The sequence below is a fragment of the Telmatherina bonti genome (assembly GCF_933228915.1).
Source record: "Telmatherina bonti genome assembly, chromosome: 24".
NCBI classification, from domain to species: domain Eukaryota; kingdom Metazoa; phylum Chordata; class Actinopteri; order Atheriniformes; family Telmatherinidae; genus Telmatherina; species Telmatherina bonti.
This window is the reverse complement of record NC_136633.1, coordinates 3,243,721-3,268,388: the sequence shown is the minus strand read 5'-3', so window position 1 is coordinate 3,268,388 and position 24,668 is coordinate 3,243,721. Positions and strand designations below refer to the sequence as shown.

The 24,668-nt window shown below is 53.7% G+C and overlaps 1 protein-coding gene across 2 annotated transcripts; it reads right to left on the bottom strand.

Moving 5' to 3' along the window:
* Positions 1 to 252: 252 nt before the first annotated feature.
* On the bottom strand, positions 253 to 23,476 carry eif5b (eukaryotic translation initiation factor 5B). Of its 2 annotated transcripts, XM_079263801.1 has the most exons (27): positions 23,396 to 23,476; positions 22,496 to 22,612; positions 22,359 to 22,419; positions 22,141 to 22,293; positions 21,585 to 22,071; positions 18,578 to 18,714; positions 18,427 to 18,504; positions 14,648 to 14,798; positions 14,490 to 14,582; positions 14,331 to 14,417; positions 14,198 to 14,257; positions 14,080 to 14,109; positions 12,612 to 12,883; positions 12,429 to 12,536; positions 9,431 to 9,541; positions 9,289 to 9,356; positions 9,080 to 9,221; positions 8,877 to 9,008; positions 8,611 to 8,793; positions 8,381 to 8,542; positions 3,280 to 3,411; positions 3,074 to 3,205; positions 1,810 to 1,886; positions 1,562 to 1,726; positions 1,281 to 1,419; positions 1,049 to 1,210; positions 253 to 828 (listed from the first exon to the last, which is right to left on the bottom strand). In XM_079263801.1, exons 1-27 carry the CDS (start codon positions 23,428 to 23,430, stop codon positions 721 to 723), a joined length of 3,582 nt encoding a protein of 1,193 aa, XP_079119927.1. In that variant the 5' UTR covers positions 23,431 to 23,476; the 3' UTR covers positions 253 to 720. The 2 variants fall into 2 exon arrangements, with proteins under 2 accessions (XP_079119927.1, XP_079119928.1); XM_079263802.1 differs by lacking the exon at positions 14,080 to 14,109.
* Between the last annotated feature and the right edge of the window lie 1,192 nt (positions 23,477 to 24,668).

Sequence of the window (24,668 nt, the reverse complement as noted above, 5' to 3'; positions counted from 1 at the left end):
ATAAAGAACTCTCGTCCACATGAATATGTATGTAATCTTGACCAGTCAGACCCTTCCTATAGAAGCATCAGTTCTGCAGGACCAATCCGGACCATCATTTGTGGACACCCCAATATTTCTAGTCGTGGTTTCCCCCGTTCTGGAGACTGGATGATGAGGAAGACCTTCTCTGATGAAATCAAGCTGTGATGCTGTGAAAGCGCTTCGTAGCTGAACAGAAACTCGATCTGCACGGCTCAGTAGAATCATGGGAATTTATTACATCAGCATTTGCAGCAAAAACATTTTAAAATCTGCTCCGTCAGTCAGCCCCTCCCCCACCTTCCAACATCGCAAGGCAAAGAGTCAGCTTTCCAACGTCCGACCTGCTGCTCAGAAAAAAAAGAATCGTTCCGCCTTCAGGCTCGGCGCTGCTCGCACCGCGCTCGCCTTGCTGGTTGGTGTCAGTCTGTGGAGGAAAAGGGGCGGAGCCTGGAGCATGAAGCAGCAGCCACAAACCAGAGCAGGGACCAAGAGGAAGAAAAATAACGATGCTGAAGAACAGGCACGTTGGAATACTGAGCGTGTGTGTGTGTATATGTGTGTGTGTGTCTAATCTATCACTGTTTACAACAGTGGAAAAAACGGTTCGTTTCTCACAGAAAAACACTTCTTTTCTCTTTTTTGTCCCCCCGCTGCCGCTTCCTCCTCTGATGGAGGAAGGCTGACGTTCCCGCTCCTTCAGATGATCTCGAAGGTCTTCTTCAGCTCCATGATCAGCTGCCAGTCCGACTTCTGCATCTCGTCTCTGAACCAGTTCTTCAGAGCATCGATGGACGCCCGCGTGATCTGAAACCACAACGCAGATGTGAAACACGCGTCCGGGTCGGTTTACCGCCGAGCGGCGCCTTCAGCTCCTGTGGTGCAGATGGTGGGGTTTGGCGGCGCTGCGTGCTGCAGGACGCCGCCTGGTAGTACTGTACTGAGCTACTTCTGTCGCCTGCAACCTTTGACATCCATATGTTAATGAGTGCCCTAAGCTCCGCCTCTTCAGTGGGTGTGTCCGTACCTTGCTAACGATGATGTCGGTGGCTTCAAAGTGGCGTCCGTACATCTTTGGCGACTCCCCGGGGATGGGCTCTATCTTGACGCAGATCTCCTGGCCCTTCTTGGCCGTGTCGACGGGCTTGTGGTTCATCTCGATGCTGGTGACGATGCCGATGTCCACGAACTGCAACGCACACGCAGTCAGTCTCAGCGCCACGCGCGGCGAGAACAAACCAGAAGCCGGCGAGGCTCACCCCCTTGCTGGGAACGCAGAGCGGCGTTCCCTGCTTCAGCACGCCGGCCTCCACGGACACGCCCATCACGATGGGATCTCTGGAGTTGAAGATGAACTGAGGAAGAACGCGCAGCTTCACCGGAAACACGGCAACGTTCCTGGAAGCACAAAACATGGTTACAGAGGGCGGCGGCGTGGCCGGAGAGCTTCCAGAACTTTTCCTCTGTTGGCAGCGTGACCAACGGGACCGCCATCGTGTCAGGACAGAACGCCATGCCAGGATGGCGGGGAGCGTCCTACTTGAACTCGTCCTGCTTGGCCTTCTTGTAGTCCTCTCTGTACTTGGTGAAGGCGTCAAACAGGTGGTAGATGATTTCAGCCGAGAAGACGCGCACTCCCAGACTGTCCGCCATCTCCTGACTCTCCCGCTCCACCTTCACGTCGAACGCCAGGATCACGGCGTACCTGGAACGCCACGTCACCGTTTCAGAGGGAAAACAGGACGGGATGTGGAAAACTCACGGCGGTCAGCACAGAGCGGGACGTACTGAGGGTCGTGCTCCAGCATGGTGGACGCCTTCATCACGTCCTTCTTATGGACCGGGCCGATGTTGATGCCGGCGTACTGCACACACACGCACACACACACACACACACACACACACACACACACACACACACACACAGACATGAATAAACAGCAGTAAACCAGGAGATGTAAAAACAGAAATATCAAGTCAGTAAACACACAGATGGGTCTATAAACAGGCGGTAAACAGACACAATCAGGCGGTAAACAGACACACAAACAGGCGGTAAACAGACACACAAACAGGCGGTAAACAGACACACAAACAGGCAGTAAACAGACACATAAACAGGCGGTAAACAGACACACAAACAGGCGGTAAACAGACACACAAACAGGCGGTAAACAGACACACAAACATGCGGTAAACAGACACAAACAGGCGGTAAACAGACACATAAACATGCGGTAAACAGACACATAAACAGGCGGTAAACAGACACATAAACATGCGGTAAACAGACACAAACAGGCGGTAAACAGACAAACAGGCGGTAAACAGACACATAAACAGGCGGTAAACAGACACACAAACAGGCGGTAAACAGACACACAAACAGGCGGTAAACAGACACAATCAGGCGGTAAACAGACACACAGGCGGTAAACAGACATAAACAGGCGGTAAACAGACACAATCAGGCGGTAAACAGACACAAACAGGCGGTAAACAGACAAACAGGCGGTAAACAGACAAACAGGCGGTAAACAGACAAACAGGTGGTAAACAGACACACAAACAGGCGGTAAACAGACACAAACAGGTGGTAAACAGACACACAAACAGGCGGTAAACAGACAGACAAACAGGCGGTAAACAGACACAAACATGCGGTAAACAGACACAAACAGGCGGTAAACAGACACAATCAGGCGGTAAACAGACACAAACAGGCGGTAAACAGACGGTAAACAGACACACAAACAGGCGGTAAACAGACACACAAACAGGCGGTAAACAGACACATAAACAGGCGGTAAACAGACACATAAACAGGCGGTAAACAGACACATAAACAGGCGGTAAACAGACACATAAACAGGCGGTAAACAGACACATAAACAGGCGGTAAACAGACACATAAACAGGCGGTAAACAGACACATAAACAGGCGGTAAACAGACACAAACAGGCAGTAAACAGACACATAAACAGGCGGTAAACAGACACATAAACAGGCGGTAAACAGACACATAAACAGGCGGTAAACAGGCGTACTCACTGGGACTTTGGATGTCCGCAGGAACTCCAGCAGAGCCTCCAGGGATCCCAGTGTGGATGCCTGGACGTAGACACCCTTCTCCTCCAGCTTGATGGAACTCAGGGTCTGTCTGAGCTCCCGCTCCAGTTCATCCTGTAAACCATCAACACTGGGTAAACTGGGAGCCGGGGGGGGGGCCAGGATGGAGCTGTGGAAGGAGGCGTTACCCTGAGGACGGGGACCTCGTCTTCCCTGTGGGCCACCAGCAGGGGGAGCCCCGCCAGTGTCTTCTCCAGGTCCTTCCCCAGGATCTTCACGCCCTGCGACGTCGACACCTCCTTGTGCTTCTCATACTGGTTCTGAACACAACAAGCCACCAGTCATCACCAGTCACCACCAGTCACAACAAGTCACCACCAGCCATCACCAGTCACCACCAGCCATCACCAGTCACAACAAGCCACCAGTCACCACCAGTCACCACCAGCCATCACCAGTCACCACCAGTCACCACCAGCCATCACCAGTCACCACCAGTCACCACCAGTCACCACCAGCCATCACCAGTCACCACCAGTCACCACCAGTCACCACCAGTCATCACCAGTCACCACCAGTCACCACCAGTCACCACCAGCCATCACCAGTCACAACAAGCCACCAGTCACCACCAGTCACCACCAGCCATCACCAGTCACCACCAGTCACCACCAGCCATCACCAGTCACCACCAGTCACCACCAGTCACCACCAGCCACAACAAGCCACCAGTCACCACCAGCCATCACCAGTCACAACAAGTCACCACCAGCCATCACCAGCCACAACAAGTCACCACCAGCCATCACCAGTCACAACAAGTCACCACCAGCCATCACCAGTCACAACAAGCCACCAGTCACCACCAGTCACCACCAGTCATCACCAGTCACCACCAGCCATCACCAGTCACAACAAGTCACCACCAGCCACCACCAGTCACCACCAGTCATCACCAGTCACCACCAGTCACAACAAGTCACCACCAGCCATCACCAGTCACCACCAGCCATCACCAGTCACCACCAGTCACCACCAGTCACCACCAGCCATCACCAGTCACCACCAGTCACCACCAGTCACCACCAGCCACCACCAGTCACCACCAGTCACCACCAGTCACCACCAGTCACCACCAGCCATCACCAGTCACCACCAGTCACCACCAGTCACCACCAGCCATCACCAGTCACAACAAGCCACCAGTCACCACCAGTCACCACCAGTCACCACCAGTCACCACCAGCCACCACCAGCCACCACCAGCCATCACCAGTCACCACCAGTCACCACCAGTCACCACCAGTCACCACCAGCCATCACCAGCCATCACCAGTCACCACCAGTCACCACCAGCCACCACCAGTCACCACCAGCCATCACCAGTCACCACCAGTCACCACCAGTCACCACCAGCCATCACCAGTCACAACAAGCCACCAGTCACCACCAGTCACCACCAGTCACCACCAGTCACCACCAGTCACCACCAGTCACCACCAGTCACCACCAGTCACCACCAGCCATCACCAGTCACAACAAGCCACCAGTCACCACCAGTCACCACCAGTCACCACCAGTCACCACCAGCCACCACCAGTCACCACCAGTCACCACCAGTCACCACCAGTCACCACCAGCCATCACCAGTCACCACCAGTCACCACCAGTCACCACCAGCCATCACCAGTCACAACAAGCCACCAGTCACCACCAGTCACCACCAGTCATCACCAGTCACCACCAGTCACCACCAGCCACCACCAGTCACCACCAGCCATCACCAGCCATCACCAGTCACCACCAGTCACCACCAGCCATCACCAGTCACCACCAGTCACCACCAGTCACCACCAGTCACCACCAGCCATCACCAGCCATCACCAGTCACCACCAGTCACCACCAGCCACCACCAGTCACCACCAGCCATCACCAGCCATCACCAGTCACCACCAGTCACCACCAGCCATCACCAGTCACCACCAGCCACCACCAGCCACCACCAGCCATCACCAGCCATCACCAGTCACCACCAGTCACCACCAGCCACAACAAGCCACCAGTCACCACCAGCCATCACCAGTCACAACAAGTCACCACCAGCCATCACCAGCCACAACAAGTCACCACCAGCCATCACCAGTCACAACAAGCCACCAGTCACCACCAGTCACCACCAGTCATCACCAGTCACCACCAGCCATCACCAGTCACAACAAGTCACCACCAGCCATCACCAGTCACCACCAGTCATCACCAGTCATCACCAGTCACCACCAGCCATCACCAGTCACCACCAGTCACCACCAGTCATCACCAGTCACCACCAGTCATCACCAGTCACCACCAGTCACCACCAGTCATCACCAGTCACCACCAGTCACCACCAGCCATCACCAGTCACAACAAGTCACCACCAGTCACAACAAGCCACCACCAGTCACCACCAGCCACCACCAGTCACCACCAGCCATCACCAGTCACCACCAGCCATCACCAGTCACCACCAGTCACCACCAGTCACCACCAGTCACCACCAGCCATCACCAGCCATCACCAGTCATCACCAGTCACCACCAGCCATCACCAGTCACCACCAGCCATCACCAGTCACCACCAGCCATCACCAGTCACCACCAGTCACCACCAGCCATCACCAGTCACCACCAGTCACCACCAGCCATCACCAGTCACCACCAGTCACCACCAGCCATCACCAGCCATCACCAGTCACCACCAGCCATCACCAGTCACCACCAGTCACCACCAGTCATCACCAGTCACCACCAGTCACCACCAGCCATCACCAGTCACCACCAGTCACCACCAGCCATCACCAGCCATCACCAGTCACCACCAGCCATCACCAGTCACCACCAGTCACCACCAGCCATCACCAGCCATCACCAGTCACCACCAGCCATCACCAGTCATCACCAGTCACCACCAGTCATCACCAGTCACCACCAGTCACCACCAGCCATCACCAGTCACCACCAGTCACCACCAGCCATCACCAGCCATCACCAGTCACCACCAGCCATCACCAGTCACCACCAGTCACCACCAGCCATCACCAGCCATCACCAGTCACCACCAGCCATCACCAGTCATCACCAGTCACCACCAGTCATCACCAGTCACCACCAGCCATCACCAGTCACAACAAGCCACCAGCCATCACCAGTCACAACAAGTCACCACCAGCCATCACCAGTCACAACAAGTCACCACCAGTCACAACAAGTCACCACCAGCCATCACCAGTCACAACAAGTCACCACCAGCCATCACCAGTCACCACCAGCCATCACCAGTCACAACAAGCCACCAGCCATCACCAGTCACCACCAGCCATCACCAGTCACAACAAGTCACCACCAGTCACAACAAGTCACCACCAGCCATCACCAGTCACAACAAGTCACCACCAGCCATCACCAGTCACCACCAGCCATCACCAGTCACAACAAGCCACCAGCCATCACCAGTCACAACAAGTCACCACCAGCCATCACCAGTCACAACAAGTCACCACCAGCCATCACCAGTCACAACAAGTCACCACCAGCCATCACCAGTCACCACCAGCCATCACCAGTCACAACAAGTCACCACCAGCCATCACCAGTCACCACAGGTCACCACCAGCCATCACCAGTCACCACAGGTCACCACCAGCCATCACCAGTCACCACCAGTCATCACCAGTCACCACCAGCCATCACCAGTCACAAGTCACCACCAGTCATCACCAGTCACAACAAGTCACCACCAGCCATCACCAGTCACAACAAGCCACCAGTCACAACCAGTCACCACCAGTCATCACCAGTCACAACAAGTCACCACCAGCCATCACCAGTCACCACAGGTCACAACAAGTCACCACCAGTCACCACAGGTCACCACCAGTCACCACAGGTCACCACCAGTCACCACAGGTCACCACAGGTCACCACCGGTCACCACCAGTCACAACAAGCCACCAGCCTTCACCAGCCTTCACCAGTCATCACAGGTCACCACCAGTCACCACAAATCATCACGTCACCATTAGTCACCACGAGTCACCAGTCACCACGAGTCACCACCAGTCACCAGCAGTCATCACCAGTCACCACGAGTCACTACGAGTCACCACAAGTCACCAGTCACCACGAGTCACAAGTCACCACCAGTCACCACCAGTCATCACAAGTCACCAGTCACCACCAGCCTTCACCAGTCATCACAGGTCACCACCAGCCATCACAAGTCACCACCAGTCACAACAAGTCACCAGTCACCACCAGTCATCACCAGTCACCACAAATCATCACGTCACCATTAGTCACAAGTCACTAGCAGTCACCATAAGGCATCACCAGTCACCACAAGTCACCAGTCACCACCAGTCATCACAAGTCACCACCAGTCATCACAAGTCACCAGTCACCACCAGCCTTCACCAGTCATCACAAGTCACCACCAGCCATCACCAGTCACCACCAGTCATCACAAGTCACCAGTCACCACCAGCCTTCACCAGTCATCACAAGTCACCACCAGCCATCACCAGTCATCACAAGTCACCACCAGCCATCACCAGTCACCACCAGTCATCACAAGTCACCACCAGTCATCACAGGTCACCACCAGTCATCACCAGTCACCACAAATCATCACGTCACCATTAGTCACCACGAGTCACCAGTCACCACGAGTCACCAGCAGTCATCACCAGTCACCACAAGTCACCAGTCACCACGAGTCACCACCAGTCACCACAAGTCACCAGTCACCACCAGTCACCACCAGTCACCACAAATCATCACGTCACCATTAGTCACCACGAGTCACCAGTCACCACGAGTCACCACCAGTCACCAGCAGTCATCACCAGTCACCACAAGTCACCAGTCACCACGAGTCACCACCAGTCATCACCAGTCACCCCAAGTCACCAGGAGTCACCAGTCACCACCAGTCACCACGAGTCACCAGTCACCACGAGTCACCAGTCACCACAAGTCACCAGTCACCACCAGTCATCACCAGTCACCACAAGTCACCAGTCACCACGAGTCACCAGTCACCACCAGTCATGACCAGTCACTACCAGTCACCACAAGTCACCAGTCACCACGAGTCACCAGTCACCACCAGTCCACCAGTCATCACCAGTCACTACCAGTCACCACAAGTCACCAGTCACCACGAGTCACAAGTCACCACCAGTTTTCCCAGCTGGGAGACGTCACATGACCCGCGGGTTGTCACATGACCCGCGGGTCGTAATGGCCCACCTTGACGCGGAGTTCCTTCAGTGGCGGCGGCAGCAGCAGGCCTCTGATCTGCGTGACGATGGGACCCTCCACGCCGGGGACGATGATGGTCTCTCCTTCCCGCAGACGGCCGTTGATCAGGATGACGTCGATCGTCGTTCCCATGCCGGGCAGAGCTTTCACCTGAGCACACAGACCGCCAGCAGTGACCACCTGGCCGAGGAGGAGGAGCTCCTCCCACCGACACTCACCTCCATGACCTGAGCCCGCAGCTCGTCGCAGTGCGCCAGCCGGCGGGCCAACATGCTCTGGGTGAGCTCCACCAACAAGGCGATGAGGTTCCCCATCCCGTCCCCGCTGTGGGCGGAGGTGGGGACCAGCGACACAAACGTCCGCGGGTCTTTGTTCTCGAAGAACAAGGCGGCGTTGAGCCCCTGAGGCGGGCAGAGCGTTTCACAGGTTAGTACAGGGATGGATGGAAGCCCTGCGATTAGCTGCAGAGCGATGATGTCATCACCTGTTGTGCGAACTCAACGATGATGGCCTTGGCTCGCTCGTCAAACTCGTCCTTGGTGTTCTTCTTCTGCTTCTTCAGCGTGGCCACCACGTCCGTTTCCGGGCTCTTCTTCCAGTCGTACAGGCGGTCAATCTGCACAGGGAGACAGCAGGGTTAGAACCACACGCAGGAGGACGACGACCTCTTCTTCTGTGGTGGTGCACCTTGTTGAGGGCCACGATGAAGGGACACTTCTTCTCCTTCAGCAGGTTGATGGACTCCAGCGTCTGCGGCTCCAGGCCGTGCATGATGTCCACCACCAGGATGGCGATGTCACACAGAGAGCTGCCCCTGTTCCTCAGGTTACTATGGAGACAGGACAGTCAGCTGACTGAGGACAGGCGGCGGACAACCTGAGGACAGGCGGCTTTACCTGAAGGACTCGTGACCAGGTGTATCAATGATCAGCATGCCAGGAATCTTGATGCTCTCCCTGTCAAACTGGCCCAACAGTTCAGGTTAATGAACAGACTGCAGCACCGGCAGCATTTATCAGTCAGAGTGAGACATCCTACATTTTTAACCATCTTGGTCTGCTCTTCGATGGTCTCCTTGGGAACGTTGGTGGCGCCGATCTGCTGAGTGATTCCCCCGGCCTCGCTGTCCTGGACGTGGGTGTGTCGGAGCTGCAAGCAGCGCAAACAGCCGGTCAGTTCTGTCAGACTGTTTACTGACAACCAGCCGGTCAGTTCTGTCAGACTGTTTACTGACAACCAGTCGGTCAGTTCTGTCAGACTGTTTACTGACAACCAGCCGGTCAGTTCTGTCAGACTGTTTACTGACAACCAGCCGGTCAGTTCTGTCAGACTGTTTACTGACAACCAGCCGGTCAGTTCTGTCAGACTGTTTACTGACAACCAGCCAGTCAGTTCTGTCAGACTGTTTACTGACAACCAGCCAGTCAGTTCTGTCAGACTGTTTACTGACAACCAGTCGGTCAGTTCTGTCAGACTGTTTACTGACAACCAGCCGGTCAGTTCTGTCAGACTGTTTACTGACAACCAGCCGGTCAGTTCTGTCAGACTGTTTACTGACAACCAGCCGGTCAGTTCTGTCAGACTGTTTACTGACAACCAGCCAGTCAGTTCTGTCAGACTGTTTACTGACAACCAGCCAGTCAGTTCTGTCAGACTGTTTACTGACAACCAGCCAGTCAGTTCTGTCAGACTGTTTACTGACAACCAGCCAGTCAGTTCTGTCAGACTGTTTACTGACAACCAGCCAGTCAGTTCTGTCAGACTGTTTACTGACAACCAGTCGGTCAGTTCTGTCAGACTGTTTACTGACAACCAGCCAGTCAGTTCTGTCAGACTGTTTACTGACAACCAGCCAGTCAGTTCTGTCAGACTGTTTACTGACAACCAGTCGGTCAGTTCTGTCAGACTGTTTACTGACAACCAGTCGGTCAGTTCTGTCAGACTGTTTACTGACAACCAGCCGGTCAGTTCTGTCAGACTGTTTACTGACAACCAGCCGGTCAGTTCTGTCAGACTGTTTACTGACAACCAGCCGGTCAGTTCTGTCAGACTGTTTACTGACAACCAGCCGGTCAGTTCTGTCAGACTGTTTACTGACAACCAGCCGGTCAGTTCTGTCAGACTGTTTACTGACAACCAGCCGGTCAGTTCTGTCAGACTGTTTACTGACAACCAGTCGGTCAGTTCTGTCAGACTGTTTACTGACAACCAGCCAGTCAGTTCTGTCAGACTGTTTACTGACAACCAGCCAGTCAGTTCTGTCAGACTGTTTACTGACAACCAGTCGGTCAGTTCTGTCAGACTGTTTACTGACAACCAGCCGGTCAGTTCTGTCAGACTGTTTACTGACAACCAGCCGGTCAGTTCTGTCAGACTGTTTACTGACAACCAGCCAGTCAGTTCTGTCAGACTGTTTACTGACAACCAGTCGGTCAGTTCTGTCAGACTGTTTACTGACAACCAGTCGGTCAGTTCTGTCAGACTGTTTACTGACAACCAGTCGGTCAGTTCTGTCAGACTGTTTACTGACAACCAGTCGGTCAGTTCTGTCAGACTGTTTACTGACAACCAGTCGGTCAGTTCTGTCAGACTGTTTACTGACAACCAGTCGGTCAGTTCTGTCAGACTGTTTACTGACAACCAGTCGGTCAGTTCTGTCAGACTGTTTACTGACAACCAGCCAGTCAGTTCTGTCAGACTGTTTACTGACAACCAGCCGGTCAGTTCTGTCAGACTGTTTACTGACAACCAGCCGGTCAGTTCTGTCAGACTGTTTACTGACAACCAGCCAGTCAGTTCTGTCAGACTGTTTACTGACAACCAGCCGGTCAGTTCTGTCAGACTGTTTACTGACAACCAGCCGGTCAGTTCTGTCAGACTGTTTACTGACAACCAGCCAGTCAGTTCTGTCAGACTGTTTACTGACAACCAGCCGGTCAGTTCTGTCAGACTGTTTACTGACAACCAGTCGGTCAGTTCTGTCAGACTGTTTACTGACAACCAGCCGGTCAGTTCTGTCAGACTGTTTACTGACAACCAGCCGGTCAGTTCTGTCAGACTGTTTACTGACAACCAGCCAGTCAGTTCTGTCAGACTGTTTACTGACAACCAGCCAGTCAGTTCTGTCAGACTGTTTACTGACAACCAGCCGGTCAGTTCTGTCAGACTGTTTACTGACAACCAGCCGGTCAGTTCTGTCAGACTGTTTACTGACAACCAGTCGGTCAGTTCTGTCAGACTGTTTACTGACAACCAGCCAGTCAGTTCTGTCAGACTGTTTACTGACAACCAGCCGGTCAGTTCTGTCAGACTGTTTACTGACAACCAGCCAGTCAGTTCTGTCAGACTGTTTACTGACAACCAGCCGGTCAGTTCTGTCAGACTGTTTACTGACAACCAGCCAGTCAGTTCTGTCAGACTGTTTACTGACAACCAGCCGGTCAGTTCTGTCAGACTGTTTACTGACAACCAGCCGGTCAGTTCTGTCAGACTGTTTACTGACAACCAGCCGGTCAGTTCTGTCAGACTGTTTACTGACAACCAGCCAGTCAGTTCTGTCAGACTGTTTACTGACAACCAGCCAGTCAGTTCTGTCAGACTGTTTACTGACAACCAGCCAGTCAGTTCTGTCAGACTGTTTACTGACAACCAGCCGGTCAGTTCTGTCAGACTGTTTACTGACAACCAGCCGGTCAGTTCTGTCAGACTGTTTACTGATAACCAGCCGGTCAGTTCTGTCAGACTGTTTACTGACAACCAGCCAGTCAGTTCTGTCAGACTGTTTACTGACAACCAGCCGGTCAGTTCTGTCAGACTGTTTACTGACAACCAGCCGGTCAGTTCTGTCAGACTGTTTACTGACAACCAGCCGGTCAGTTCTGTCAGACTGTTTACTGACAACCAGCCGGTCAGTTCTGTCAGACTGTTTACTGACAACCAGCCGGTCAGTTCTGTCAGACTGTTTACTGACAACCAGCCAGTAAACAGTCCGATCTGTTTACAGCCTACAGTTGGTAAACAGCCGGTAAGCAGCCACCTTATCGAGGATCTTGGTCTTGCCCGTGTCGACGTGTCCCAGCACACACACCACCGGCGCTCTCAGTCGATCCGTGTCGATGTTCTTCAGATTTTCAGCTCTGCGTTTCTATGGAAACAGACAGCCGACAGGTCAGAGATGGGCCGAAAGGAGAGGAGCTCCCACTCCTCCGTTATTTCTCACCTCTATCCTCCTCTTGGCTCGGTCGTAGAGCCGCTCCTCCTTCGTCCTCCCATCGTCCTCGTCACTCTCGCTGCTGTCATCCTCGCTTCTTTTCCCCTGAACTGCCGGAGTCGCCTCCTTCTCCACTTCACCATCGTCGTCACTTTCCTCCTCATCTTCCTCTTCATCTTCTTCCTCCTCGTCATCCTCCTCTTCATCGTCCTCCTCCTCGCTGGCAGCAGGCTGAGGAGCAGCTTTCTCCTCTTTAACCTCAATGTGGACTTTCTTTAGCTCTGACATGGAGATGAGGAGGAGGGGGGGTCTACATGAGCTTCTGCTGTGTGTTTACTTTGTGTGCTATTCATGTCAGATCAAACAGATATAAAAACATGAAAGTCAAACCAGGACGAACCCTGCTGACCTCATGACGAGGACCTGTTAGATCAGTCAGGCTGTTAATGTGCAGGATGCATCGCAGACAGGAGGTGGTGAAAACATCACGTTGCACTGACTGACAAGCAGCAGCAAGCATGTAGTCAAACTGGGTCGTTTCATAGAAAGCATGACTACTCCACACTAAAACAGGCTCATTCCGACTTAGTACAGGCTCAGTCCAGGACAGCAGGAGGGCTGCGGCAACGTAAACAAACCATAATCTGATAATCACACATTTTCTTCCCATTAGAGGATAGACAATGTCCCAACACATCCTAACAGCTGCTAACTGTGCTAAACTACTTTTACACATGCTAACAATGCTAACGATGCTAAACATCACCCTGGAGCTACATTTACTTATGCTAACAGCTGATAACGATGCTAAACATCACCCTGGAGCTACATTTACTTATGCTAACAGCTGATAACAATGCTAAACATCACCCTAGATCTACTTTTACTTATGCTAACAGCTGATAAAGATGCTAAACATCACCCTGGAGCTACATTTACTTATGCTAAAAGCTGATAACAATGCTAAACATCACCCTAGATCTACTTTTACTTATGCTAACAGCTGATAACGATGCTAAACATCACCCTGGAGCTACATTTACTTATGCTAACAGCTGATAACAATGCTAAACATCACCCTAGATCTACTTTTACTTATGCTAACAGCTGATAAAGATGCTAAACATCACCCTGGAGCTACATTTACTTATGCTAAAAGCTGATAACAATGCTAAACATCACCCTAGATCTACTTTTACTTATGCTAACAGCTGATAAAGATGCTAAACATCACCCTGGAGCTACATTTTATTCATGCTGCTAACAATACGAAACATCAATGCAGAACAACTTTTTACAAATTTATATCATACTATCATTTGACATGTTGATCTTGTAAAGGGAAGAAAATGTGACCTTATGCGATTCAGGTTTAATCTACATTTTGTGCAGACACCTGACTTGCTAGTAGAATAAAAGCTACCGCAGGTCTACTCGGCTCTACGGACCACAACCTGTAGTTTATCACATTCAGTACCTGCTTCTCTTCTGGCCCTTCTGTTCCTCACTGTTTATTAATAAATAGAAGTAGGAATCATTTTCACATCATCTTGTTTCCAGGGGGAGTGAATAGGGGGTGGTGCTGCCATGCTCACCTTTCTCTTCTTCGCTGGCAATGGCCTCCCAGTCGTCTACTGCAGCGTCTGGCTTCACCTCTGCACACGTAACAAACACATTAAACCCGCGCTCACACCTGGCCTCCTAACCTCCTGCACCTGCCGCCCTCACCTGGATCTGCTGCTGGCGTCTCAGCCTCTGTTTCCACGGCAACCGGCTCTGGCGTCTCCGAGGTCGGCGAGGTAACCTCCGAGGTTTCTGGGAAGCAGCGAGGAGAGTTAGCCAACGGAAAGGTGCGTTGTGGTGGCAGCGTCGGGAGCAGGCCGGTACCTTCGGGGGTCTGTGCGGCGGGCTTCTTCTTCCTCTTGTCTCCGTAAACCGGCTTCTTCTTTGGCACCGAGTCTTTGGATGGCACTTCAACACCTGACAGACAAACACGGTCAGACTCCCGGACAAACGGCAGAAAACGGCTGACGCCGCACACTGACCCTGAGCCTGCAGCATTTTCAGCGTGGCCTCGGCTCGAGCTCGCGCTTCTCTCTGCGCCTTGGTCAGCAACTTCCCCTCCTTCTTCAGCCGCTCCTTCCTCTCCTTCTCCTTCTGCTTCTTCTTCTCCTTACGCTCCTGCTCCAGACGCTCCTGCAGCGGAAACAAGCCTCAGGACTTTTTACCCTGCAGGACCCGTAGGAGGAGTCCATGACGTTTTTATTTCTCTAACGATGAAAAAGCAACAGATTGTAGGGCTGGGCGATAAAATCTCCGATTTTTTAAAACCAAATCCAATTTCCTATTTTAATCAATTTTCCCCTTACTGTGAAGAAAAAAATAATTACAAATGTCAAAAATGATTCTTTTTCAAAAAAGCTTTTATTGCAGTCAGCCTTGGAGTTTAGCTGAATCTAAAGTGCAACTAAACAAGCTGTTAAACTAGATTATAAAAAGAGATGCAGGCGCTGCCGCTGTAAACATGATAAGAAACATGTTTGTACTTCGTGCGTTTCCACTGTGAGATAGTTTCTAACTTTTGATCATACATTTAAGAAGAGACCTCACTTCACTTGTGTAACTTTATTCTAAAATAAAAAACTAATAAATAATAAATAAAAATTCCTCCTGTTGGAAGAAAAATAGTGATTCCTTTTAGAGTATTTTGACATTAAAGATCAAAACAATTTCCCACGTTGGAAATGAGGGAATAAAAATGTTTCTTTACACTTAACATGTGTTTAGAGAAAATTGACCTCTTTGATACAAAATACTATTTTTAAAAAATCCCTGAATGTTAATTAAAGCTATATTTCTAACATACATGTATTATTACATTCTTAATGTTTTTTGTTTAATTTACACATTTTTGGCAGAAAGACGAGCCTGTCGGCATCTGGCTTCAGACCCCTGTGGCATGTGCCCCCTCCCACACTGAAACCCTGCGTTCCCATCACACCTGGAACTGCACAAAAACTAAATATCTCCATTAAAACCAGCTGCTATAAAAGTTTTTACAATCTCAAGAGGTGTTCTTTCAGACATTTTGATATAGAAATATATTGCAAAAGTGCAATGGAAACACTTTTATTATGTTTGTCCGTAGTCGTGACGTAGGGGGGGGGGGCGTGACGTGGGGGGGCGTGACGTAGGGGGGCGTGTGGGTCGTGATGTGGGGGACATGACGTAGGGGGTCGTGATGTGGGGAGTCGTGACGTTGGGGGAACGTGACCTGGGGGACGTGACGCGGGGGTACGTGACGCGGGGGGTCGTGACGTGACGTAGGGAGTCGTGACGTGGGGGACGTGACGCGGGGGGTCGTGACGTGGGGGACGTGACGTAGGGGGTCGTGATGTGGGGAGTTGTGACGTAGGGGACATGACGTAGGGGGTCGTGATGTGGAGAGTCGTGACGTAGGGGGGCGTGACGTGGAGGGGGGACGTGACGCGGGGACGTGACGTAGGGGGTCGTGATGTGGGGAGTCGTGACGTGGGGGACATGACGTAAGGGGTCATGATGTGGGGAGTCGTGACGTGGGGGTCGTGACCGCGGGGACATGACGTAGGGGGTCGTGACGTGGGGTATGTGACGCGGGGGGTCGTGACGTGGGGGACGTGACGTACGGGGTCGTGAAGTGGGGGACGTGACGTAGGGGGTCGTGACGTGGGGAGTCGTGACGTGGGGAGTTGTGACGTGGGGGACATGACGTAGGGGGTCGTGATGTGGGGAGTCGTGACGTGGGGGACGTGACGTAGGGGGTCGTGACGTGGGGGACGTGACGTAGGGGGTCGTGACGTGGGGAGTCGTGACGTGGGGAGTCGTGACGTGGGGAGTCGTGACGTGGGGGACATGACGTAGGGGGTCGTGATGTGGGGAGTCGTGACGTGACGTAGGGGGTCGTGACGTGGGGGACGTGACGTAGGGGGTCGTGACGTGGGGGACGTGACGTAGGGGGTCGTGAAGTGGGGGACGTGACGTAGGGGGTCGTGACGTGGGGAGTCGTGACGTGGGGGACATGACGTAGGGGGTCGTGATGTGGGGAGTCGTGATGTGGGGAGTTGTGACGTGGGGGACGTGACGTAGGGGGTCGTGATGTGGGGAGTTGTGACGTGGGGGACGTGACGTAGGGGGTCGTGACGTAGGGGGTCGTCATGTGGGGAGTCGTGACGTGGGGAACATGACGTAGGGGGTCGTGATGTGGGGAGTCGTGACGTGGGGGTCGTGACCGCGGGGACATGACGTAGGAGGTCGTGACGTGGGGTACGTGACGCGGGGGGTCGTGACGTAGGGGATCGTGACGTGGGGGGTCGTGACGTAGGGGATCGTGACGTGGGGTACGTGACGCGGGGGGTCGTGACGTAGGGGATCGTGACGTGGGGTACGTGACGCGGGGGGTCGTGACGTGGGGGTCGTGACGTAGGGGGTCGTGACGTAGGGGGTCGTGACGTAGGGGGTCGTGATGTGGGGAGTTGTGACGTGGGGAACATGACGTAGGGGGTCGTGATGTGGGGAGTTGTGACGTGGGGGTCGTGACCGCGGGGACATGACGTAGGGAGTTGTGACGTGGGGGTCGTGACGTGGGGGTCGTGACGTAGGGGGTCGTGATGTGGGGAGTTGTGACGTGGGGAACATGACGTAGGGGGTCGTGACGTAGGGGGTCGTGATGTGGGGAGTTGTGACGTGGGGAACATGACGTAGGGGGTCGTGATGTGGGGAGTTGTGACGTGGGGGTCGTGACCGCGGGGACATGACGTAGGGAGTTGTGACGTGGGGGTCGTGACGTGGGGGTCGTGACGTAGGGGGTCGTGATGTGGGGAGTTGTGACGTGGGGAACATGACGTAGGGGGTCGTGATGTGGGGAGTTGTGACGTGGGGGTCGTGACCGCGGGGACATGACGTAGGGAGTTGTGACGTGGGGTACGTGACGCGGGGGGTCGTGACGTGTGGAGTCGTGACGTGGGGGACATGACGTAGGCGGTCGTGACGTGGGGGACGTGACGTAGGGGGTCGTGATGTGGGGAGTCGTGACGTGGGGGACGTGACGTAGGGGGTCGTGACGTGGGGGACGTGACGTAGGGGGTCGTGATGTGGGGAGTCGTGACGTGGGGGGTCGTGACGTAGGGGGTCGTGACGTAGGGGGTCGTGACGTGGGGGGTCGTGACCAGGTAATTCCTGGTAAAGATGGCGCGGTGTGGAGTAAACAACAGTAAAATTCAGAGTTTTCGAAAAGAAAGTGAGGGTGAAAAGCTTTTAAAATCCGAAGCAAATTCTCCGCAGCAAGCAGAAAACCCTAAAATAACGCTACGTGCCCACTCTGCATTTACTGCAATGTTTTTAAAATCTCACGAGAGAAACGAGATTTTAAGACACTTGATGCTAATCTGCTAAACACTGATGGAAACACCGGCAAATCACTTTTGCAAACTTTTGTTTTTATTTTGCAACAAAACGTAATGAAAACGCAGAGGGGGCACTTCGTTGTTAGCTGCCATGTTGTGTTTCTGTGGGAAACCAGTGGGAGCGCGCTGACGTCACTATAAGGTACGGAAGCCCAGAAGGTAGGCCAAAAAAATCCTGATTTTCATTAAAATAAATCTTCATAAACAGCAGATTGGAATTAATCGATCAAGTCGATTAATCGCCCAGCCCTAGCAGATTGTTTCACCATTTGTTACCATGTGAGATTATTTCTGCTTCCTGTTGGGGGCAGAAGACGGTTCGACAACCAGAACCGACACCAGAAAGCAGATGCATCACGCTGGACTCCTACGCCGCTCTTTACCTGCTCCTGCCTTTGCTTCTCCAGCTCCTCCAGCCTCCTCTGTCGCTCCTCTTCCTCCCTTTTAGCCCGCTCTTCCTCCTACAGAGACACCACCGTCAGACAACCAGCAGACCCTGGATCATCCGTCACCACGTTTCCCAGAATGCCTCACCTCCTTCATCTTGGCCAGAGCCTCCTGCATGGCCTTCACTGTGGCCTTGCTGGGACCCTTCTTCTTCTCCTTTTCCTCCTTCTCTCCTTTCTTCTTCTTCTTGTCTTTCTTCTTCTTGTCCCCCTCGGCCTCCTCCCCTGCAGGATGCAGAAGAACAAACTAAAATGCTGCTCGCAGCCATGATGAGGGAGCAGCGGTGTACCTGGTTGCTATGACGATTCCAATGCTACACACAACTACACCTGCTGAAAACATGATTCTGCACGTTAGATCTCGTACCACCGTTTTTACTCTGAATGTCACCTTCATCTTTGTGCCACTTATCCGGGGTCGGGTCGCGGGGGCAGCAGCCTAAGCAGGGAAGCCCAGACTTCCCTCTCCCCAGCCACATTTGCCAACTCTGCGGGGGGGATCCCGAGGCGTTCCCAGGCCAGTCGAGAGATATAATCCCTCCAGCGTGTCCTGGGTCTTCCCCGGGGTCTCCTCCCAGAGGGACGTGCCCGGAACACCTCACCAGGGAGGTCCAGGAGGCATCCTGACCAGATGCCCGAGCCACCTCAACTGGTTCCTCTCCATGCGGAGGAGCAGCGGCTCTACTCTGATCTCCTCCCGGATGACCGAGCTCCTCACCCTATCTCTAAGGGAGAGCCCGGCCACCCTGCGGAGGAAACTCATTTCAGCCGCCTGTATACGTGATCTCGTTCTTTCGGTCACGACCCACAGCTCATGACCATAGGTGACGGTAGGAACGTAGATCGACTGGTAAATCGAGAGCTTCGCCTTCTGGCTCAGCTCCTTCACCACGACAGACCGGTGCAGAGTCCGCATTACTGCAGACGCCGCACCGATCCGTCTGTCGATCTCACGCTCCATCCTTCCCTCACTCGTGAACAAGACCCCGAGATATTTAAACTCCTACACTTGAGACAGGACCAGACCCCCGACCCGGAGAGGGCAATCCACCCTATTCCGGCTGAGGACCATGGTCTCAGATTTGGAGGTGCTGATTCTCATCCCAGCCGATTCACACTCGGCCATGAATCGCTCAAGCGAGAGCTGGAGATCACGACCAGATGAAGCCAACAGGACCACGTCATCCGCAAAAAGCAGAGACCCAATCCTGAGGCCACCAAGCCGGATCCCCTCAACACCTCGGCTGCACCTAGAAATTCTGTCCATATAAGTTATGAACAGAATCGGTGATAAAGGGCAGCCTTGGCGGAGTCCAACCCTCACCGGAAACAAATCCGACTTACTACCGGCAATGCGGACCAAGCTCTGACACCTGTCGTACAGGGACCGGACAGCTCGCACAAGGGGGTCCGGTACCCCATACTCCCGGAGTACCCCCCACAGGAGCCCCCGGGGGACACGGTCGAATGCCTTCTCCAGGTCTACAAAGCACATGTAGACCGGTTGGACAAACTCCCATGCCCCCTCCAGGACCCCTGATGGTGGTGGTCCCCCTTCTTAAAAAGGGGGACCACCACTCCAGTCTGCCAATCCAGCGGTACTGTCCCCGATGTCCACGCGATGCTGCAGAGGCGTGTCAGCCAGGACAGCCCCACAGCATCCAGAGCCTTAAGGAACTCCGGGCGGATCTCATCCACCCCCGGGGCCTTGCCGCCAAGGAGCTTTTTGACCACCTCAGCGACTTCAGCCCCAGAGATAGGAGAGTCCACCCCTGAGTCCACCATCTCTGCTTCCTCATCGGAAGACGTGTTGGTAGGATTGAGGAGGTCTTCGAAGTATTCCTTCCACCGACCCACAACGTCCCGAGTTGAGGTCAGCAGCTCCCCATCTCCACTGTACACAGTATTGATGGAGCCGACGTGAAACCTTGATTCCGCACGTTTGATCTCGTGACCAGCAGCAACGGAACATGGCGACCAGCGGCGACGGAACACGGCGACCAGCGGCAACGGAACACGGCAACCAGCGGCGACGGAACACGGCAACCAGCGGCGACGGAACACGGCAACCAGCGGCGACGGAACACGGCAACCAGCGGCAACGGAACACGGCGACCAGCGGCAACGGAACAGGGCGACCAGCGGCAACGGAACAGGGCGACCAGCAGCGACCAGCGGCAACGGAACACGGCGACCAGCGGCAACGGAACACGGCGACCAGCGGCGACGGAACACGGCGACCAGCGGCGACGGAACACGGCGACCAGCGGCGACGGAACACGGCGACCAGCGGCGACGGAACACGGCGAGAAGCGGCGACGGAACACGGCGACCAGCGGCGACGGAACACGGCGAGAAGCGGCGACGGAACACGGCGACCAGCGGCGACGGAACACGGCGAGAAGCGGCGACGGAACACGGCGACCAGCGGCGACGGAACACGGCGACCAGCGGCGACGGAACACGGCGACCAGCGGCGACGGAACACGGCGACCAGCGGCGACGGAACACGGCGACCAGCGGCGACGGAACACGGCGACCAGCGGCGACGGAACACGGCGACCAGCGGCAACGGAACACGGCGACCAGCGGCAACGGAACACGGCGACCAGCGGCAACGGAACACGGCGACCAGCGGCAACGGAACACGGCGACCAGCGGCAACGGAACACGGCGACCAGCGGCAACGGAACACGGCGACCAGCGGCAACGGAACACGGCGACCAGCGGCAACGGAACACGGCGACCAGCGGCAACGGAACACGGCGACCAGCGGCAACGGAACACGGCGACCAGCGGCAACGGAACACGGCGACCAGCGGCAACGGAACACGGCGACCAGCGGCAACGGAACACGGCGACCAGCGGCAACGGAACACGGCGACCAGCGGCAACGGAACACGGCGACCAGCGGCAACGGAACACGGCGACCAGCGGCAATGGAACATGGCGACCAGCGGCGACGGAACACGGCGACCAGCGGCGACGGAACACGGCGACCAGCGGCGACGGTCACAGAGCTTTATGTTTACACCACTGGTACCATTATAAACTGTGGTAAACTGGGAAACAACCATGAAGCAAAGATGTCATACCCTCTGCTGCTGGCTCCGCCCCCTCCGCTTCCACCATCACAGGAGGTTCTGTCTGAGGGGGCGTGGCCTCGGCTGTCTTCTTCTCTGGCTCTTTTTTAGCCTCGGCGACGCTCTCCTTCTCTTTCATCTTCTTGGCCTTCATCCGTTCCTCCTCCTTCTTCTTCTTCTCCCTCTCCTTCTTCTCTGCTTTCTTCTGCGCCGCCGTCTTCATCTTGAACCCGGCTTCATCTTGCTGCTCCTCCTCATCCTCGCTTTCGGCCTTCGCCACCTTCCCTTTGTTCTTCTTCTTGTCTCTCCTGGAAGCAAACTCCTCCTCGTCACCGGACTCGTCCTCGTTCTCCCCGCCGTCCCCCCTCTTCCTCGCGTCTTCGTCCTTGTCCTCCTCTTCGTCAGACGCTGCAGCTCTCTGTTCTTTCTTCCCGCCTCTGGTTTTCAGGCGGGAGGCGCCGTCGTCGTCGGACTCGGAAGGAGCAGCAGGAGGCGGAGCCTGGAGACACACGGAGACGGTGAGGACATTTACACCCGGAGCAGAGACAACCAGAGGACAGCGTCCCACCTTCTTGTCCTGCTCTCCATTCCTCTCTCCATCAAGGTGACCTTCATCTCCCTCCTCCTCCTCGGGGCTGACTCCCCCCTTCTTCCCCTTCCTGGTCTTCTTCTTCTCTGGTTTGGGAGGCTCTGGCACCTCCACGTCTTCCGTGGAGTCTTTCTGCAGAAGAAGAAGACGTCAGAAACAAGACGGAGATCCGCTCCGGGATCCTCCGAGGTTTTTACCTTCTTCCCCCCCTGGGTCTCCAGAGACAGCTCCTCCAACTCCTTCAGGATGTCGTCTTCGCTGTGGGAGGAGCACACACACCGTCACACACACCGCCACACACATCACAGCATAATGAGACTAAACAGCTCCATACTCGAAGTCGTCCTTCTTCGCTCCTTTCTTCTTCTTCTTCCCTTTTTGCTCCCTGGAGGCCCCTGCTCCTTCGATCTCTGCCGCCAGAGCGTCGATGTCCACGCCGTCATCTTTAGCACTGAAACACCAACATCAACCAATCAGAGAGCAGGAGGGGGTCACATGACTGCAGCCGGTCAGAGGTGGTCTGACAATGACCCGGTGGAAAGTTGCTGACTCCTCGCCTCCTTTTGTTTCCCATCAGGCTGCTGGGAGGAGGCTGGGGGGAGCATGGGGGGGCTACTGGGATGACACCAGTTCCCACTGAACAAAACAAAAAGCCCAACTTTGCCCAAATAAAGTCGTTCAGACAGCTAGAAATACTGACAGAGTTAGAAACTACAGTTTTCACAAACTGCCTTTAAAGACTGAATGAGACGAAGAAGGGTCAGGAGTGATGACACACCTGGGGGGGGGGGGGGGGGGGGGGGGCTCTGGGGTACCTGCACCCCCCCACACCACCAGGTGCGACGGGGGGTCTGACTCTAACACGGACCCAGACCCGCAGCCTGACCTAACCCGGACCGTGAGACTGCTAAAGCGGCTAGCTGCTCCGGTCTCTGGGCTGACCCTGGCCGGTGTGAACCCACAGGTCTGAACGGCAAACCTGGCAGAGGATGAGGCCAGGCCGGCAGAGCCGGTGTGTGGCTGATTGGGTAATTAACCTGAAGCCATCTTAACTACCTGAGCTCGCGCGTCCTCAGACTCGTGGTTAGCATACGCTAGCCAGATAACCGCTAGGCTAGCAGCGTCAGTAGCTGGAAACGGGCTGGTTTGGATCATTTTAACATGGCAGAACCTTTCCACGGCTCTGTTTCCTCTATGTAAAGTACTACATGGTAACAGGTGGCGCTCTCTCTACCTGTCCTCTCCTGATTTCTTCTGTTTCTTCCCCATCCTCCCACCGCGGCTACTTCGCTCTGTGTCGCCGACGCACACGACGGCTCACATTGGACAAAGATCGTCTAATAGTACTACAGCTTCACTCTGATTTTTTTTCAGCTCAACAAAGCGTAACGTACGCTCGTAGGTGTCAATACATTTAATTTATTTTTAACTTTTGAAAGGTAATTAAATTACCAAAACATCAGTTATTTTCAGTCCTGTATCAATAATTAATTAATGTGCCAACAATGGCTGTTTATTTTCTTTTACAAAACTACGTAGTGACGCATCTTCACTTTTTCCTCTTCCCAGCACGCACGCATGGGCCCAATCAGGAGCGTTCGCGCATGCGTACTTTGTCTTGCCGATCCACACTTTAACGGAGACATTTTTTAGACTAAACAAAGAAATACAGCTCGTACAATTAAATTGTTTACATGTTTTTTTTTTTAAATCACTAAACGTACAATTGCAACGTCAAATGTGTAATGAAATTAAATGAAATGAAAAATACTTCATTAATCCCCAAAGGGAAATTCAATATTGTAGCAGAGTATAAACGAGGCTGAAGTTAGCTTCCGATTCGTAATATGCGTAAAGGGCAATTCCACTGAATTTTTCGGAAACACCACATTAGACCAGGTCCTGACAAAAAACTATAACACTTAGACTCTTCAAACCTGGGCTAAAATATTCCACATACTATGCAGATTCATTAAAACAGTGTCTGATTTGTGAACCCTTTATTCTATTTGTGAAAATAAATAAAGGTTTCACAAATCAGAGATTATGTTTTAATGAATCTGCATAGTATGTGGAATATTTTAGCCCAGGTTTGAAGAGTCTAAGTGTTGTAGTTTTGTGTCAGGACCTGGTCTAATTTGGTGTTGTTTCCGAAAAATTCAGTTGAATTGCCCTTTACGCATAATACGAATCGGAAGCTAACTTCAGCCTCGTAGATTATAATTAATTAGAGGTGGTCTTGTTCCGGAGGCTGATAGCTGCTGGCAGGAATGATCTTCTGTATCTTTCAGTCTTACATCGGACCTGAAGAAGCCTCTCACTGGTTTTCCACAGCACTGGGACTCTAATATTTAGTCTCAGACTGGTGTTGAAAAGGTGCAGGAGAATCGGACATAGTTGTTCTGAGCAGGTCTTGAGAACTCTGGGACTGAAACCATCTGGACCTGCAGCCTTGTTCTGGTTCAGTTTCTCAAGTTGCTTCATAACCTGATTGCAGTCATGGACAA